The 13339-nt window shown below is 47.2% G+C and overlaps 1 protein-coding gene across 2 annotated transcripts; it reads right to left on the bottom strand.

The window, feature by feature from the left end:
* Positions 1-223: 223 nt before the first annotated feature.
* On the bottom strand, positions 224-1400 carry LOC120642874 ((R)-specific enoyl-CoA hydratase-like). 2 transcript variants are annotated; one of them, XM_039919476.1, is made up of 4 exons: positions 1030-1400; positions 789-922; positions 578-705; positions 224-336 (listed from the first exon to the last, which is right to left on the bottom strand). In XM_039919476.1, the coding sequence occupies exons 1-3, from the start codon at positions 1312-1314 to the stop codon at positions 588-590; spliced, it is 537 nt and encodes a 178-aa protein (XP_039775410.1). In that variant the 5' UTR covers positions 1315-1400; the 3' UTR covers positions 224-336; positions 578-587. The 2 variants fall into 2 exon arrangements, with proteins under 2 accessions (XP_039775410.1, XP_039775409.1); XM_039919475.1 differs by lacking the exon at positions 224-336 and having other exon boundaries at positions 362-705.
* Positions 1401-13339: the final 11939 nt, after the last annotated feature.

Below are 13339 nucleotides of genomic sequence, written 5' to 3'. Positions count from 1 at the left end.
GTGGAGGCCCCTGATTAAATGGCAGTAGCCAGCAGTTAACCAACATGATAGCACACAAAAAAAACGCGGGGGGGGGGGGGGGGCACCGTCCAGCCGTGGAAAAATCCCCGAACCCTGACCCATGCCTGAGAGGGCCAAGCCTTACGGCGAGCACATCAAGGGGATTCTTTTACCCACGAGTGGAACCCGTGGGGAGTGACTGTGCCACATCCCAGACTGGGATCGAACCCGGGCGGGTGGCCTCCACGACGGGAGCGCCCACCACTGCGCTACGAGCGTGTTGGCGATAGCACAAGATAGACATGCGCTGGTGATTGGCCCACTAAACACACTCACCTGGATTCATAAAGAAAGCAACAGGTTTACTTCACTGTCCTTGCAAAAAGTGTGACCACTATAATAAGATCAATTCGCACACATTCCAGTGTACACCATAAGCAGCGTTAGTGAGGAGAGGGATTTTCATGTGGGATACGAAAATTTTCTGAAGGACAGCACAAGATGTTCTGATTTGAGACGTAGCTTGTGCATTGTGCTACTCGTATTATTACTACAATTAAGCAATAGCATTCGTCACCTTTTTATTTCTACTTGGTAGTTGACTCAGAGCTAAGCTCCAGTGTGGGTAGGACAGCCATGGCTTCCCCTTCGATTGCAAGAGAGCCTTCCTCTTCGTCTGTGAAGCATTTAGTCGCAAACTTGACCCTGCGCAGCACAATCAATAACTAGGTCAGGCTGAAGTTACGATTAAGGCAAAGGCGCGAGCAAGGCTGCAGAGAAGCACATACACGTATCGGCTTGCCGTGGTGCTGGTCGCCGTCGTGGTCCTGATGTGGAGTGCCTGAACTCGAGCGACCACCTCATCTCCGATGTACACCGGCGCGGCAAATTTGAGGATCTGGCTCGCGTACACCACGCCAGGCTGCACCAACTAAGCATCATCAGGCCAAGGCACGCCGTGAGTCTCCACGCTCACGTGCTGCTCGACGAAATGCCGGGGAGAAAAGAGCAAGGAAGGAGCGCACGTACGAAGCGGGCGGCGATGATGGAAGGGAAGAGGGAGGCCACGAGCACCCCGTGCACGACGCGGCCGCGCAGGAACCCGCCCAGCTCCCGGGCGACGGCGTCGTCGAGGTGCACCGGGTTGCGGTCGCCGCTGACCGCCGCGTACGCCGCCACGTCCGCCTCCGTGAACCGCCGCCGCTCGCGCAGCGCGTGGCCGACACTCAGCAACGCCTGGGGTGAAGACGCGGCCGACGTCGTGGTGGTGGTGGTGCGGACGAGGGGGAAGATCGCCCGGCGGCTGAGACGCATGACGCCGGCGCAGATTGAGATTGCGGTGGAATCGGAGATGATCGAGCGATCTAACTGACAGGTGGGGTAGCAGAGAGAGTTGTGTCGACATGTGAATGTGTGCTGCGAGTCCCTGAACCTTTGACCCTTTTGTCAGTGTATCCAGGCATCCCTGTCAAAGAAATGAAATTCTGAACATTTTGCCTTTATATTTTTATTAATCTTTCCCATCTTAACTTAAGATATTATTGTTCTTCATAATTTCTTTGTCTCGAGGATCATTTTATAAAGGCAAAATTTGCCGTGGGACACTATTAAAAGATGGAGTTTGCTGGAGACCACTAAAAAAGTGTATATATGCTGGAAGACATCATTAAATCGAATCCATTTGCTGAAAGACACTGCTAGTAATATTATAATTGATTGGCACAGAAAATGACAATCGTACCCCAGCTGCCATATCTTCTCCCACTGGTCATCCGTTGGCTCTCCACCTCCTCCTTGTTCTTCACCGCTCTTGCCCTTCGTCGCTTCCTCCTCGGCCCTGGCGCCATTGCCGTAGCCTCCTTCTGACCGACGCTTGCCCCAGACTCCACCGGCGGCACGGCATCGGCCGGGATGTTACCGGCCCGGCTCTTGAAACTCATGCAGCAGCATCGACGATGAGCATGCGCCACTCAATTCCACCGCCCCCTCCGTTCCCCAAAAGAGGCCATTCCAAGGCCCTCTGCCATGGCGCCACACCCCAAGCGATGGTGCTGCCTTGCTGCTAGGGCTGGGACAGCACCACGGCCTCCAATACCATGCCTCCAAATCCATAGGTTCTCACCTCTCGAGGAACCGCACCATGCAGGGCACACAAGAATCCGAGGAAAGCTAGATCCTTCCGGCGGGCTGGCTGGGGAATTGATTGGAGCTGTCTGAGCGGGCCGACGAGGCTGCTGCAGGGAGCGGGCAATGGTTTTGCTGGGGAGAAAGGAACCGTGGAAGAAGATAAGGCTGTGGGGGGCATAATTGTCATTTTTTGTTAGCTCTGCAATTAAATTGATTACAATACTGGTGGCAGTGTCTTTCAGCAAATGGATGAGATTTAACGGTGTCTTCCAGCATACATGTAATTTTTTAGTGGTCTGGGGCAAACTGCACCTTTTAACGGTGTCTTATAAATAGGGCGGCACGAACCGTCCCAAACCACAAATAATAGTAGCATGTAGTTATACTCCCTCCATCTCATGAAAAATACAATCCTAGAAGATGTTTAATTTACAGAGTTAATTTCTAAAAGATATATTTAAAAGATAAAACATGTAGTTATTACTAAAATTACATTCTTTTATGCACGGAGGCCGTATATCTGAGACAACGGCAAAACGTACCAAGCGGTAAACGCTAAGAGCATCTCAAAGAGTTTCCCATTCCAAATTGTCATTCTTATTTTTTTTGGCAAAAATAGAAAAACCTTCTCCAACAGTTCCCCATCCAAAATTGCCATTTATGCCAAGTTTGGAAAAATAGCCTCCGCGTGCGTATATATACGCGCTCGTATCCGTGGCGCATCCCTCCGTATCAGAAGAGATGGAAGGGTATAAAAATAATTTTGTTTCTATATCAGGGTTCCTGATGTAAGTTTTCATGAGGTGAAAGGGTACAAATATAATTTTGTTTCTCTCTCAGGTTTCTGATGTAAGTTATATCTGAGTTTGGCAAGTGAATTATGCCAAACTATTGGAGATGGGCTTTTTTTTTTACTTGGCATATCTTTTTAAAAGTTGGCAAAATATAAAATTTGCCAAGTAAAATTTGATAAACTCTTGAAGATACTCTAAAGGGAGGAGAAGTCGAACGTGGGTTTGCGCTTGGCTCAACTTACGACTCCTGCTATTAGGCCTGGGTATTCGATTAAACTAAATCGAACCGATTAATTTGATCTTCCTCGAATTTTAGATATTCAAAATCAGGAACCGATCAATTCCAAAAAATTTCCAAGACTGAGCTATTTTGGTACCGGTTACTTCAGTTCAGTCTCGATCATAATCGAACAAACCGAGCTATTGTTAATAGTTCATCAAAAAACAGAACAAAACCTCCTATTCAATGGTCCTGTCAACAAATCAACAATGAAGAAGCTTGACTGGATGAAGTACAAATCGACGTAACAAATTTTTGGCACAAATTCAGGGCCAACACACAAGCTGCACTAGCGCGTGCAGCGAGCAGGGGCGCGCGTTGCAGCGCCGCCACTCAGACCGATTTGATAGGCCAGCCAGACCAGTTTCGCTAAGATATCGGCAAGGATCCGACGAACGCTTTCTCAAAATGGACCACGTCAGAGCAAGCGCATGCAGGATTGTTCTAGAATTGGTAGGCCACCTCGAACGCCTTTAAACGCAGTCAGAGGCAGAAAGAACACCAGATTGGGGTTGGAAGAGCTAGGGTTTGGAAAATACAAAAGAAAAGGAAAAAAGATAAAGATTGTATTTTTTATCGATTGGATACCCTCAATCAGCTGTGACCCTTTATATTTATAGGAAGGGGTCTTGCCCCATTAGTAGTCTAATTTTATACAAGTCCCGTGTCAAAGTACAATTCCAAACTCGGACTATGTAGCTCGGACCGGTTAGACCGGTCCGATCTGGGTCAAGTCTTCCCAAAGTCATAACTCTCCCATCCGAACTCCAAATCAGACGTTCTATATATGCATTTTGATTGACTCAACGAGAGCTATGCAATGGAGAAATTAAATTTGCATTTTGACAAAGTCACCATGACCGGTTAGACTGGTTTGTACATACCGGTCTGATTGGTCTGCACAATCTACCAATTTTGATCGTCAACACAAATCTCATCCCTATGAAATTGTGATCGCGGATCTGCTTGGTTGGAGAGGACCAGAGGAGCCTCCAGTCTGGAGGGAGATTAGGAAGGCTGGAGAATTAATTGACCCAAATTACTAGCCTGTTTTTGATATCGGCCCACTAATAAAATAGACTGCGATGATGACATCATTATCCACATCAAGTATCAATATCAGCATCCATGTCAACATCAACAACCATATCATTTTCTTTGTCATCATCCATATCAGCAACACCTAGCTCAGCTGTCCCTGTAAGTGTTGATGGTCCTTAAATCATAAAATCAACTGTTTCTCCGACGGCTTTTCATGACATTTAATCACCAAACTTAGCTATAGGGTTTAAATCTAACTGATTCCATGAGTTTTGGTGAATTATGATTTGCAGCACCCACTGGTGAAATACGAAGGAATACACAAGTGAACACAGAAGAAATGCAAAGAAGATCATATCCTGCGTCTCACTTATAAGAAGGGCCTACAAACCAGATGAAACGTGCCAAGGAATAAACACCCAAGGATCAGACCAAGGCCCACCTGTTAGCTACCTAGAAGAAGGCAGGCCTGGGAGAGTGCCACCTGGGGTTGGCCGACCCTAGGGGTAGGCCGAACCTGGACTACCTCCATCCAAGTGCACTTCGACGTAGAGTGCCCCCTACTTTTTCTCAACCCCGTGGCTAAGGTTTCCATATGAAGTGAAGGGAATAAATGAGAATATTCCCTAGCATCTCCACTCCCTCAAGGCACCTCCTCCACTATATAAGGGGTCTCCCTCCCCCCTCTCAATAACACAACAACAAGGTACACTTGAAGGAGAAGAGATGTAGAGGGACTCCACCTTGGGCCTACTTGTAGGATTAGGATAGGGAGTGTGTGAGGAGAAGTGTGGAGAAGAGCCAAGCATGTCGACCTCTCTTCTGCCTCTTACCTCATCAGGTATGAATCATTTGAGTAAGTACCTGAGTTTATCTATAGTGGTAATGTTCATGGTAAAGTTATTTCCTCGTTGTTATTCGTTTATAGGTTCATCGTCCGTTCTTGTAACGGATGCTCCAGTAGAGGTCCTCTGATAAAGACAGGATAACCCTGTACAATGCTAGAGCAGTAGTGGAAGGCATAGATGTGGTGTCTTGGCCCTAGATTACCTTTGTTTGTTGCTTCCCCCATGGAGTAGTAAGGGTAGGCGGCAGGCGGTGACAATCATGTCCATCCGGCACGCTTTGGCGGGTCTTGTGAATTCCCCCACGTTCGTGGTCATAGTAGTGCTTGATACCAGAATCATTTGGCAGACCAGGTGAGTACCGGTGCCCGAAGTAAATGAATAGCAGCAGTGTTTATTTTTCCTTGACCCTTAGATAAAACACACCACCCCAGGCCATTCTACCTCATGTTCTTCAGGGTAAAACTAGGTAGAAGATCGTTAAACCTCAGTTTCTTGAGAAAATAAGATACCCTGAATACTCTCCTGGTGAAATGCTACAACGGTATATCCGTGCGCTTGCTGATTTATCTATAAACATTAAGAAATACCACAGACATTCCCTGGCGGCGTTGCTAGGATCACAGAACATAGTAGCGACATTAAGAAATGTCAACACGCATTTCTGGCGTCGTTGCCAGGTAATAACAACCCTGGTGATGACGCTGAAAAATGTTGACAAGCATTTCTGGTGCCGTTGCTGGAGAACGGTTGTTGTATATTTCTTCGAATCTAGTTTGCCCTTTTATGTTTTCTAAAAAAATCATAGCCTCTATTTTTTCTTACCTCTACCTTCACCCTCGCTACCAAGTTCAACCTCTTACCCTTTTTGCTTTTCTTTATCTCTACCTTTACCCCCGCTATCCATTAAAGGTTATCCTCGTTCACACCTTTCGACCCTTCGGGGTGAGTCTTTAGAGCCATCTTTTCTAGAACCCAATCCCTCATCTGGCTATGAGATTCATCCCTCTCTCATAGCGCTAGTTTAGGAAAATTCCTTCTCAGGGTTAAGCTATGAGAACCCTACCATCACCTCAAGAGGAGGAACGCTAGGCAGCATGAGCTTGGTCATGCTAGACTACAGCTTGACACCCTTTCCGAAGGATTGTTTTTGCTTAAGGATCTGATTGAAGGGAAGGAAATCTTAGATCTTATCCGTGAAACTACTCCCCTCATCGATTTGCATAGCATTGTCATGGAGGAGAGTGCATTGAGCAATCGAGGACAATCGTCAACAGAATCTGAGCTTTTATCTCGATTATATCTAATATTCTGCTGAAGGTACCACTCCTGAATAGTAGGCACTACTGCAAATTTTCATTTACCGCGACCTTTTGAAAGAGCCTCGGAGACGTGCGGGCCGGCGGCTGTAGCGAAAATGGCCTCTCATGCCATATTTCAATATAATATTTTGGCGATTGATGACACACACAACACTTGGACTAATGTGATTGTTAAGATGACTATTCTCAGGCTTTTAGGTTCAAGTGATGACAAAGAGAAGAGAGGCGTAGCAAGGCCCGAAGGGCCACCCCTACGGGGGTTCCGCTACCCGGTTAGCGGACGGGGGTCGAGGGGGAGCCGCCCCTCGCAGGTCTTAGGGCAGCGCCCTGAAAGCTAGGGTTTTACACCGGATGAACCGATGCTACAGAAGTTATATACATCGGTGCATTGGCAGATGAAGACCGAGGAAAATACCTACACCGGTTGAACCGACAATGCATCGGTCAATTGCATCGATTCAGTTGTCCAGAGAGGTGGTTTTTGTAGGAACGTGAAGAAGTTACACTCACCGGTTAAACCGACGCTAATATTACATACACCGGTTGATTACATCGGTTAAACCGGCGATACACCGGTTGATTGCTAACGGCTAGTTTTTCAATTAGCAGTTTACATACACCGGTTGAACCGATGATGGCTTTGGAGGTACGTCGAATTAACCGGTGCTAAGTGTTTTTCTGGCAGCTTTTCTCCAACAGCTATATTTGCTTGGGCTGCCTATATATACCCCCAAGGCCGGGTCATTTGAGGTTGCTGGAGTTCAAGGAAGTATACAAGAGCTAAAGATCATCTCCAACCACCATAGAGCTTCATTGTACATCATATAGGCTTAAGCACACTTGTTAGAGTGCTTAGTGCTTGATTAGGGATTAGTTCTTGCGAGAGCTCCCTTGAGAGAAGTCTTGCTGCGGCAAGCAAACACTTGTACTCGTCGTGTGACCCTCCTACTTGGTGTGCAGAGGCAATGACACTTTGTGCGGGGAAGGAGACCCCTCTTGGTGAGAAGCTCCGATAGTGAAGACGGTGCCGTGGTGACGCTTCGAGATAGACGGTGGCGGTGACCTCGTCTTTGTGACTTGGCGTCACTTAGCCTTTACTTGTCGGGAGCCTTGGAGGCGTGGCAAGACGGTGATCGAGTGAAGAGACTCGGCATCACACTTGTTCGTGTTGGACAAGTGGCCGTGGACGTAGGGAGGGACTTTGGTGTCCTAACCGAACCACGTTAAATCGTGTGTCTTGGTGTCTTCACGGGAGTTTGAATATCCTCTCCCTTACCGCTTTACTTACCGTATTACATTTCCGCATTTACTCTTTCTTGCTTACCTTTACTTTCCTAGTTAGTTTGATTAGGATTGGCTATAGGTTGCAAGTCTTTTGGGGTAAGTAGAGGGTAGCATAGATAAACCTTAGTCACAACTAGCATGTGTAGGGCGTGTTAGGTTTATCTTATGCAATTAGATTGAGCCCTAGGTTAAAAAGCGATTAGCGACCCTATTCACCCCCTCCCCCTCTAGGGTCGGACACCCCGGTGATCCTTACAGCGGCTCGCCTCGGTTAACCGGTGCCGGGCTGTCGGCTGTACAACCGCCTCGGTTAATACTTTAACCGAGGCGGTTGCGTAAAGACAACCGCCTCGGTTAAAGTATTAACTGAGGTGGTTAGTCATAAACAAACCGCCTCAATTAAGAATGATTAACCGAGGCGGTTTCTTTATGTTACCCGCCTAGGTTAAGTCCATTATATATAGCAACACACCCCTCTTCTTCCTCTCCGTGGCTCCTCCTCCATTTTTCGGTGTTTTGAGCTCAAAACACCAAAATTGGCCATTTTAGAAGGGGGTGGGGGGAGGTTTTTCCCTTGGATTTGGTGGGGGGGCACCGCAAGAGGTTGATTTCTTACTCTCAAACAAATCTCCTCTCTTTTACATGATTTAGGTGTTTTTGTTCTAGATCTAGATCTAAATGGAGGAGAGAGAAAACCGGATTTGGCTCTAGATCTGCTTATCTAACTCCAGTTTCTCGCTGTGTGCAAGGTCTCATTTATGGATAGGGCAGAGTGGATGTATGTTGACATTTTTTAGCGCAATCACTAGGAATGGTTAATCCTTAGCAATAGCGCCAGAAATGCCTGTCGGCAGTCCTTAGTGCAATCACTAGAAATGAGGGCGCCGAACCCATCCTAGCAACTGCACCCAAGGGGTGCCACTCTCGTGGTATAATCAATACGATTACAGATGGATCCGCAAGCGCACGGATATACCATTGTAGCATTTCACCCGGAAAGTAAGGGTATCGTTATTTATTTGTGTCCCAAAGGACGGCAGCGACAAAGGTATTGTACTCAACATTAACCATGACATTATGCCTCAAGCAATAGGCAATACTCTAACAGGGGTAAGTACAGATAAAGAATAAGTAAGGGTAATGCGACCCAGCACACATCCACACTCCAAGAGGAAGGAATAAAAGAAAGAAACTATAAAACAAAGAACTACTCTATCCTACGTCAAGTCAGCTAGAGCTTAGGCTAGGTTAGGTGTCCTAGTGCTTCAATCCAAAGCTGGGGTCATGTTAGATCATGGTTAGGACTGCAGGTGCCAGGAAAATGGGATAGCGGGGAGAAGGTCCCGCACCAGAGCACATCCAGACCCGTTAACTCTTTGCATGAACTCCTACACCGAACCCAAACGTCGGGGAGTACGCTAAACGCAACACCGCTGTTACGCCGGACGGACAGGGCTGTCACCGCTTGCGTCTACCCCAGTCACACTGTGGAGCACGGTCATATCTGAAGGATCCCGCATACCCGAGCACCAGGCTCGTGTATGAAGTCACTACTCTAGTGCCCCCAGGTCTCCCACCCTTCGGATGGACGAGTAAAACACTAGAGCAAGCCTGAAAGCACAACGAACCTCTATCCATACCCAGATCATCTGGCCTAACCAAGATCGTAGCATAACTTATGAACGAACTAAGCATGGGTTGATAAACTATAAAGATAGTAAAGCAACCATGGCAGCACTCTATATTATGATTAGAAGTCTGACAAGTCGGATACAAAGCCATACCAGGAGCCGAGGATTGCTCAACGACCCCGAGGACGACTTGCTCGGTAAAGAGAACTAGCCTAGCTCCACTACCTAGCTAAGAGAGCAAGAGAGAGGAGAGCCTTCTTGGAGAGAATGGAATGAAGTGTGTGTGTGTGTGTGTGTGTGTGTGTGTGTGTGTGTGTGTGTGTGTGTGTGTGTGTGTGTTGAGGGGTTGTGGAGGAGAGGCCTATTTATAGCTCTAGAGGTCGGTTTCCCGCCAACGCACATATGGAAGGTGATCAGATGCCTTGGCAGCTACTCCTCCTCGAAGTGCACCTGGATGGGAACCAGACCAGGTTCGGCCGACCCAGGGGGTCGGCCGACCCCACCTGGCAGCCTCTCGGCCTGATCTTCTGCTGGATGGTATATTCTTTGATCCTTGTCCTTATCCTCTGGTGCATCTTGCGTGGAGGCCCCGTTTCCTCTGACATGTGGGCACTCTTTGTAAGGGTGTGACGCCGGATGCGATATTCTGCGTAGTTGTATGGTGTCTGCTACATATTTTCGTCTTATTCCGCTCCTGCTCATCTGAAATGTACAAAACTCGAAAACAACTATGGAGCGAGGTTAGTGATACAAATATGTGAGTAAGGCATGTAGTTTTCCTTTATTATTGAGTATAGTTGATGGGTGAAAATGGCACTTAAGCACCGTCAACAACTCCCCCAAGCTAGCCCTTTGCTCGTCCCGAGCAAAGTTTTAGACTTAGGTTGTTGATCAGAAGTTGCTACAAAGTCGCATTCCTGACTTATACCCAAGGCACAACCGAGTGTTCTTACCTTTATTCTGAATAAGTTGGCCTTGTTCGCACCTTTTACCTTACTCCTGTGGGGTTTATAGCATCATCCTCAACTTTGGCAGTTGAGGGTCAGAACGGCTTGTAGAGTACCACTTACCACTCCTTTGTTCGACTGTCAATCCGGAGGTTTTAAAAAGTTTTTGAAAAGAAATTTTGTAAGTTCCTCGGGTGATCTCTCGGATCGCTCAAAGTGTTTCATTCCTCACCAAGGCCTTTTTATGTGCCTTTCTTTTTCCATCCTACTTCTAATGGCTTTTTTTGGTGGATCTGTAGGTATGGAGGATATGATGGCAAACTTGCTTCTCATATTTTGTTAAGTCAAAGACCGGATCCAAAGGAGAAACAAGTCATAAGCCTTGATCAAGATGTGCAAGTGTGTGGATATTTTTGGTGGATGGTGGATGAAACTCCTTCATATGGTCTCTCTCCCTTGTAATATTTTTTTGGTATGAGCTATATTTTCTCCTTTTTTTTGACACGCCTTGTGGGCATGTGGCATACCTTCTTTGGGTATGCATCTTTTATTTCTTTTTGTATAGCCCATACATCATGTAGATAACTTCGGAGAGAGATAAACATGGTACAACATGGAGTTTTATTTGTGGATGGATGGATGTACTTGCTATCTTCCAAGTGTTAGAAGTATAGCATGTGAGTGGATGTGTGCGTGATCTTGATCATGGGCATATGAAGTGATTCTCTCAAAGGGTCACAACAATTTGACAAAGCTCAATGAGAAGACAAGTTGCATATGTGGAAAGGTTTTTCAAACTTGTAACTCATATGGCTCTAGATGGGAATTACATATCACAGAGGAACTTTATTTTTATATTTTTGAAAAGAAATACTCCGGATATTAAGCATCACGTAGGAGAAGATCATAGCAACTCTTTTCAGCCATATCATAACCCACAACAACCTAGATTCGAATTCTGCTTTTCGTTACCCACAAGTTTCAAGCTTAAGGTTTGAACATCTAGCCATCAAAATCAGAACTTAGGGAGAGCACAAGGTTGTAAATAGGCATATGAAAGGAACTAACAGAGCAACTATTCATCATCTCAACAAGGAAAAACTACACATGCTTACTACACATACTGGAAAGCAAGTAAATATTTTTGGGTTTTTAAAGGTTTTACCCATTTTTATTTAATTTTAGTTATGCAAATTTTTATGAATTTTCAGAATTTTGCAAATTTTTGTTTGGTTTCATGCAAGGTTTTGAAAAGTGGTAAAGGTAGAGTTTGATACAAGGTACCTCTCATGGGGGTCCTCCCCCAAGCTAGCTTCAGACTCACTGCTGCTGGTTGGGATTAAACCCAGCCCAACGGTAGTAGACCCTCCACTCCTCCTGGGATTGCTGCTATTGCTAACCCAGGTTGCAGATCCTCTCGCCTGTGTATCGCTGCCAGTTCTGAGTTGACTCAATGTGCTGGCCCAACGACTCATCGATGTTGGTGGTGCGCATGTTCAGCTCGCCCATCTTCTGAGTCAGAGTGGCGAAGCCTCTGGACGAAGCTGTACGTTGTGGGGGACCACTGGAGCTGGAACTGGTGGACCGGTGCCCTGAGGCCTGCCGTGCCCACTTGGTGCAGCTGGCACTCTGCCATGACGAACCTCCAGCCTCATATTGCTGTGGTTGAGGCTGAGGTTGCTGCTGCATGAACTCCTCCCTTTTGGCCCTGCTTCTTGTAACCCTGCCAGGACGACCAGAAACACTATGATTATGGCTCTCCTCTTGTGGAACAAGAGGGATGGTTAGCGAACGGCAATTATACAAATAATACCCCGCGTTTGGCAACGAGATTTCATTTGCATAACCAAGCAAAAAGAAAATCAAGGAGTCATCCGGGGCTTTCTTGAGTGTGTGGCCTTGAACCAAGTACGCCTTATCGATCATAACACGGGGCTCCTCAATGAAGGAAACGGAGTTCCCATCTAAGATTCCCATGTTTGATGCGATGCGGGTAACCAAAGAAGTGCATTCAATCGGACCTGTCATCCGAAAATTTGTGAGCCATTGCATAACCATTGCTTGTGCGGGGGAGATTCGGATTTTGTTGACCATGGCGTATAATATCATCAACTCATCTTTCCGCACTGATCGTGGATCATCTCTTGGAAAGAGAGTGATAGCCACCCACTTGTGCATCAAACGAAGAGTCGGATTTTGAATGTCATTGCACCGAGGTGCAAATTTGCCATGAACAACTTGACCTGAAACCAAACCCCAAAACTCATGTCGATCAAAACTGTGGCAAGCTTTTGCAAGGAAAACTGGCAAGCGCGTGCTGAAACCAAGGAGGTGACTGAAATTTCTCCAATTGAAATAGCATTCAACTCCAAAAAGTCGGAAAGAAATGCCATTGTCAACCTCTCGAAGAGTGCAAAGAAACTGGAGAGTGAGGAGATGAGAACCATTCTCCTCAACGGGCACAAAACCATCCCATCCAACCGCATGCCAAACACGAGCGAAGTCAACGTCCATACCTGTTTTCTCGAGAAGGTACAGATCGAAGGCTCTAGTACGACCAAAGCTTCGATTCTTGATCATGGCATAGGCTTGACGCTCGCGGTCATCTCGCAAGTCGAGGTACAGTGCATCATCTTCATCTATCTCCATGTCCTCGGCTTGTGGTTCTACAGCTTGCTCCTCGAACTGTTCTTCATGTTTGTCTTGCTCATAATCCATCGTAGTCGGTGTTGGTGCAGGTTCGGGGGAATGATGAGAGCTCGACTCGCCCTGTGTTGGTACCCCAGGACTGGGGTACCCCCTCTTGCTGTGTCTAGGCAAGAGCCTTGTGGTTATCCTTGACTACGTCCAAACAGCCGGACCCCTGCGGTCCGGAGCCCTGTTCACCCGACAACGGTCCCGGAACCATCCCCCGACTGGGGAAGGTCTGGGAGCACCACGTGTTCCGGAAGAAGCAGGCGCTCAGCCCGAACAGCGGGGGGCTCCGGACCTCCGGTGGAGGTCCGGACCCCCGCGGAGTCCCGGACCCCCCATGGGGTCCCGGACCCCCTGTATAGTAACCGGACCCC

This window comes from Panicum virgatum, chromosome 7K, assembly GCF_016808335.1.
Source record: "Panicum virgatum strain AP13 chromosome 7K, P.virgatum_v5, whole genome shotgun sequence".
Taxonomy (NCBI): domain Eukaryota; kingdom Viridiplantae; phylum Streptophyta; class Magnoliopsida; order Poales; family Poaceae; genus Panicum; species Panicum virgatum.
Note: the sequence above shows the minus strand (reverse complement) of the source record. Positions and strands in the feature narration are given on the sequence as shown.